The 6,655-nt window shown below is 16.3% G+C and overlaps 1 protein-coding gene across 1 annotated transcript; it reads left to right on the top strand.

Annotated features, from left to right (window-relative positions):
* Window positions 1-1,716: 1,716 nt before the first annotated feature.
* PGAL8A_00131100 (conserved Plasmodium protein, unknown function) lies at window positions 1,717-6,617 on the top strand (the record flags this gene model as incomplete). Its single annotated transcript, XM_028674837.1, has 5 exons — window positions 1,717-4,669; window positions 4,751-5,100; window positions 5,201-5,464; window positions 5,609-6,084; window positions 6,428-6,617. The coding sequence occupies 5 exons, from the start codon at window positions 1,717-1,719 to the stop codon at window positions 6,615-6,617; spliced, it is 4,233 nt and encodes a 1,410-aa protein (XP_028526428.1).
* Window positions 6,618-6,655: the final 38 nt, after the last annotated feature.

Raw genomic sequence — 6,655 nt, 5'->3', positions numbered from 1 at the left:
CCTTTTTTTTTTTTTTTTTTTTTTTTTTGTAATTGTTTTAAAGTTTCATAATTGTATATTATTTTTTTTTTTATACTTTTTTTTTTGTGTTTTTATAGTATTTTTTTTTAAAGTATTAATTAAATAAAAAGAAGCTTATAGGAGTTATAAATTAGTGAAATTATTTAAAAAAAAAAAAAGAAAAAAAGAAACTTGCCATGATGTAGAAAACTAACTATTCATATATATAATCCTTTTTATTGTTTATTTAATATATCAATATGTCAATATTTACAAAAAAAAGTTTAGATATATAAAAGTAAAAATTAGAATTATCAATTAAAGGAAAAAAACATAAAAAATAATACACATTAATGTATACATTTTCTTTTATAAAATGTTAAAGCTAATTTTATATAAAAAATATAAGATGTACAAATAATTTTAATATATTCTATAGACTTAGAATTTTTGTATGAATCATAAGAAAAAGTTATGATTATTACAAAAAAAGAAAATATACAAAAATGAGAAATAAAAATTAAAAGGAAAGATTGTATTTTATATTCTTATTATTACATATCTCAATAAGATTTGTTCTATTGTATTTTCAGATGTTTTATAAGTGCTTTTTCTATATTATTATACATGAATATATATACATTTTATTACAGATGATGAATATATATAAATATGTATTAACTAAATAAAAAATGTTTTAAATTTTAAGAATAAAAATTTTCAATATTAAATATATATACATATAAAGAAGAATTTTTTAATTTTTTTTTTTTTTTTTTTCGATATTTGAATACAATTTAAATAAATCAGGAAATTTTAGAAATTTTTGGTATGATTATTCAAATTAAAAAGAAACATGAAAAGGCTTAAGAAAATTTTTTTCAAGTATATATTCGTTAATATTTAAAATTTACAAATATTAAAAGATAAAAAATTTTTGATTAAAAAAATAATGAATATAATAAAATTTTTATATTTGAGATAGTATAGAAGGCACAAAAAAGAGTTTTTAAAAAGTTTACAATAAAATTATTCCGTGTTTGTAAAAATAAAAAATTTTTATTTAAATAAAAATATTGTTACTTTAATTAATATAAATATATAAATGATGTTCTATAATAAATTGAATATATTTTAAAGTAATATATATATATTTTTTTTTATTGGAACATTTTTTTATTTAATTAATTTTCAATTTTTAAATTTTGTGATTTTCTTTTTTCTTTTTTCTTTTTTTTTCTTTCAAATTTTTTTTTATTTTATTTATGCAAATATTTTTATGCTTTAAATCTTTTCTTTTTCCATATAAAATAATTTTTTTATTTTATTATTGTGTTATTTACAATTAATTTTTTTTTTTTTCAACATTTTTTTCTCTTACATTTATTTAAATTTTCTTTTATTTATTTAAATTAAAAATTAAAGGTATAAAAATATGTACATTTTAAAAAGTATAATGTGTGCATAATTACTTATTTCTTCTGTTAATATATTTACATATGGAATACATCTCTGAATTACTAATATAATTTTAATATTGAGCTTATAACTAATTTCAAACAATAATGTATTTTTATAACATCTGTTTTTTAATTTCATAATAGTTAATATTTATTTGTGAAAGAAAATTGTTTATATGATACCATTATTCCATTTTTTAAATATTGAATATATTTTCCTTTAGAAGTATAAAAAAAAAAAAAAAAAAAAGAAAAAATGAATGAAAAAAGAAAAGATGGAAAAAAAGAAAATATTAGTAATAATAAAGAGAATACTCAATTTAATGTTAATAATAAGAATGCCTATCAAAATAAAAATGATTTAAATAAATACTTATATAATACCCCTGATTATCCCAATTATAATATTGCAGGTAATGTAAATAATAATATGGCAAATTTTAGTGTTAATAATATTCAAAATAATTATCAGAGAAATAATTTACAAAATATTATGAACTATAATGATGATAATAAAAATAGTAATAATATAAATATGCAAGGAAATATGTCCTTAAATAACAAAAATTACGTAAATAATTTAAGCGATATGAATAAAAAGTTTTTCGATGAAGAAATTAATAAATATGCAAATAAGAATAGCCAAATAAATAATTATCAAAATAGTAATTTTTTTTATAACAGGAACGATAATTATTATCAAAATTTAAATAATCCTGATAATTTAAATTATAATTATTTAAACAAGTTTAATAAAAAAAATGTTCATAATAATTTAAATAATGAGAAAAATAATGTAGCAAGAGAAGAAAGTAAAAACGATTTATCATATTATATGAACAATAATGATAGTTATGTAGAATTATATATTAATAAAGTAAAAGAAATATATTATTTTCATGTATTTTATCATTATTTAAAATTAGGATTTCCTGAAAAAGAGGCGGCGATAGAATCAAAAAAATATATTTTCATAACTTTAAATAGATATTTCTTACTTGTAAAAAATGCAATTTTATCATCACCTGAATCAGTTAAACAAATAAACAATTGCGTTTCATCAAATTTATTATATTATCAACAACAAACAAACTTGCAACAATTTTTATTACAGCAACAGTCGAATTTACAAAATCTCAATTCACCAAAATTAAACCTATATGATCAAATGAATATAAATAATTTAAATATTGGTAATGTAAATTTATCTTTAAATGAGCAATCTAAATTGACCGATTTATCTAAATTAAATTCAAGTGATATTAATAATAACAAAAATAATAATAATTTAAATAGTAATATTATTAATAATAGTTATTCACAAAATGAAAAACAAAATAATAGCGATATTCCAAATAATTCATTAAATTACAATATAAATACCTCAACTAATATAAAAGAAAATGAAGAAAAACAAAATTATTTGAGCAATTATTACAATTTAAAAGCTGACAAAATTAACGATATGATTGATTGCATTGAAGAAATGAAGAAAATAAACAAAAAAAAAAAAGAAAGAAAAACATTTTCAGATTATCCACCAACACAGGTATTAGAATTACAAAGCAATACATTAGAAAATAAATTTAATATGAATAATTCCTATAATAATTTAAGCAATTACAATAATATTAATAATAATAATAATAATAATAATAATAATAATAATATTAATAATATTAGTAATAATAATAATATTAGTAATAATAATAATAATAATGAAGACGTATTTTACAATAATTTGAATTTAAGCAATATATCTGATTCTAATAATAATAATTTAATAAATTTAAAGGAAAATAATAATGAAGAAGTAAAAAAAAAAATTAGTTTTACTATAAATAAGTCAAAAAATAAAATATTTCAAACACATAACCGATCTCAAAATGATATAAATCATAAGCCACTAAGTGAAGTAAGTGAAGTGAGTGAATTGAGTGATGATAATAAGAATGAAAAACAAAAGGAGAAAAATAAATTTTCTAATAATATTCATGAAGAAAATAATTCCATGAATAATAATTATAGAAATATGTATATTTATGAAAATAATAATAATAATAATAATGATAACAAAATAGTAAATAATAATATAAAAAATGATTTTAACAATGTGAATATAAATAATACTATAGGAAATATAAATAATATAAAAGGAATGGATAATATTTTTAATTTAAATATTAACAACACAAATAAAAATGGCAATAATCTTTTAAATTATGATAATAATTTTTGTATCAATAATAACGATGCAAATTATAATGTATTAAAAAGCACACACAATTTTTCTAACTTTGATAAATTAAATAATTATAATAATTTCATAAATAATAACCATAATTTTCATAAAAGTATGAATATTAACAAATACAATTACAGTAATAATAAAAACTTGAAGAATTCAAATAATATATATAATTCGAATCATATGAATATTTCTAATAATGTTATTAAAATAAATAAAAATAACTCTATTAATGGAATTAAAAAATATAATTTTATGAATAATAAAGAAGAAAATAATGATAATAAAATAAATAATTTTTTTAAAATTGATTATTCTACAAATAAGGAAAACATTTATAAACCTTTTATTAATGAAATATACAATAATAATGAATATGAAGATGATGTTTTTGAAAATAAAAATCATTATATGAAAAATAATTATATTGAAGAAGGAAAAATAAAATACAGAAATAAATTAGAAGATAAAAATATTTATGAGAATAAACAAAAAAAAATAGAAGATAAATTAGAGGAATCAGAATCAGAAAAATCTGAAGAAATCGACATGGAAAAATTAGATGATGCATATAATTCGGAATATTATGAAGAATATTCAGATAAACAAGAAGATACAGATGAAGTAGTGAATTTTAATGAAAGAGATATGAACAAGAAATATCAATTAAATAACAAAAATAATAAAATAAATAAATTATCTAACTTACATTTTTTTCAAAATAAGAACGAAACAACTGATAAATTTAATAGTTTTAAAACATACATCAAAAATTTAAATGATCATTTTAAAGAGCATTGCAAAAATAAGGAATTCGCTAAATGTCTAAAAATATTTATAAAAAAATTATATTCTTTAAAAAAAAAAAATAAAACTAATTCATCTTTGTGGATAGATAACATTTTACCAACTGTAGAAGATGTATTATCAATGGACATTTATTTTTTTTCCTATCCTAAAAGTAATTTTTTTTTTTTTTTTTTTTATTATAACACTTTTTTTATTTTATGCTTCTAATATTTTGATTCATTTTTGTTTTTAGGGTTAAAAAGAAAAATTGATAATAATAAAGAAATGAATAATAATTTAATTGGTAATAATTTAATTGAAAAAAAAATAAAATTAAGCCAACAAGAAATTGAAAGAAGAGAAAAGAGAAAGGAAAGATTTTATGATATTTCAAAAAATAAAAAAGATGAATTAATTGAAAATGCCTTTTATATAGATGATGATATAAAGGACGAAAAAGAAAATGATGAAGATATGAATCTTGATAAATTAATTGAAAAATACAATTATTCCAGTTGTTATAAAAATAAAAATTTTGTTGGAGAATGTAAAAATATTCAAAAATTTTTTTTTCGATTAACCTCATTACCTGAAAAAAAAAATGTAATAAGATATATAAAAATAAATGAAAAAAAAAAAAAAAAAAAAAAAAAAAAAAACTATTCACATCTTTTATATTTATTTAAATATGATTTCTTATTAGGTAAGGAGTTTTTCAGTTTTGAAATGCACATACGCATATATATTATATAAATATAACATAGACAAAAATTATAAGTACATAAATGAACAGTTTAGATCATTACGACAAGATTTAAATATACAAAATATTTTTCATAATGATGTTATAAATATTTATGAAACTAACATAAGGATATGTATTGTAAATAATGATCTATTTCAGTTTCTTCAATGTATAAATAAATTATTTGAATTATATCAGAGACTAAACATAAAAAAATCAAAAGTAATATTTTTTTATTTTTTATTTTTTATTTTATTTTATTTTTTTTTTTTTGTTTAATTAAAACACTGAAAGCAATAAAATTATCTATATTGTAACAATAAAGTTATTGGACATTTTTTATTTTAATTTTTTTTATTTTATTAGGTTGAATTTTTGTGCTATAAACTTATATATTTAACTTTGCAAAATATGCATCAAGAATTCCTTGTAGAGTATTTAACCCTGAGTGAAGAAGAAAAAAATCATTCAAATATACGACTTTGTTATTATTTAAATGAGTGTATAAAAAATAAAATGTATTTAATTAATATTAATATGATATCACCTTTGGATGCTGAATTAAACCATGAATATATATATTATAGAATTTTTTTAAATAACCATATATTAAAATATTTACCAAGTTTAATGTCATTAAGTGAAAATGCAGTTTTGAATGTGAATATTGATTCTCTAGTTTCATTTGTAAAAAATCATGGGAAAATAAATGAATTTGAAAATAATGAAAATCAAAATTCGTTGGAGAAAAATGAAGTAGTTAAAATGCCATATTTAACTAATTATTTAATTGTTTTGTTTTTACCTAAATACAGACTTTTAGCACTTATAAATATTTGCAAGTAAGTTATTTAAAAAATGGCATATATATATATATATATATATATATATATATATATATATATATTGAGAGATACTCTTATTTATATGATATTTTATATAATTATTTTGTATATCATCACTTTAAAAATAAATGAGTAAATAATTTATTATTTATATTTTATATATACTTACATATTAATTAATTCATAAATATTATTATAAGAAAAAAAAAAAAAAAAAAACATTTATTCCTATTTTGTATTTATGAGACTGTTTATGTAATGTGAGTTTTATTTATTTTATTTTATTTTTTTTTTTTTTTATACATTTTTATTTATAAATATATATTTACTATTTTTTTAGAACAAGCATAAAGGTAAGTATATCTACGTTAACAAAATTATTAAACTTTGAAAATGATGAACAGTGCTTAAAATTTTTAAACGAAGTAAACACCATTATAAGTAACAATGAAGTCTTAAGTAAATCTTCACTTGTTAACCTTATGAAATCTCCACTTTTGAAAAATAAGTATATTAACCATATAAGATAAAAGAATGTTTTTTTTTTTTTTTTTTTTTTTTTTTTTTA

This window comes from Plasmodium gallinaceum (assembly GCF_900005855.1).
Source record: "Plasmodium gallinaceum strain 8A genome assembly, contig: PGAL8A_v1_65, whole genome shotgun sequence".
Lineage (NCBI taxonomy): Eukaryota > Apicomplexa > Aconoidasida > Haemosporida > Plasmodiidae > Plasmodium > Plasmodium gallinaceum.
Note: the sequence above shows the minus strand (reverse complement) of the source record. Positions and strands in the feature narration are given on the sequence as shown.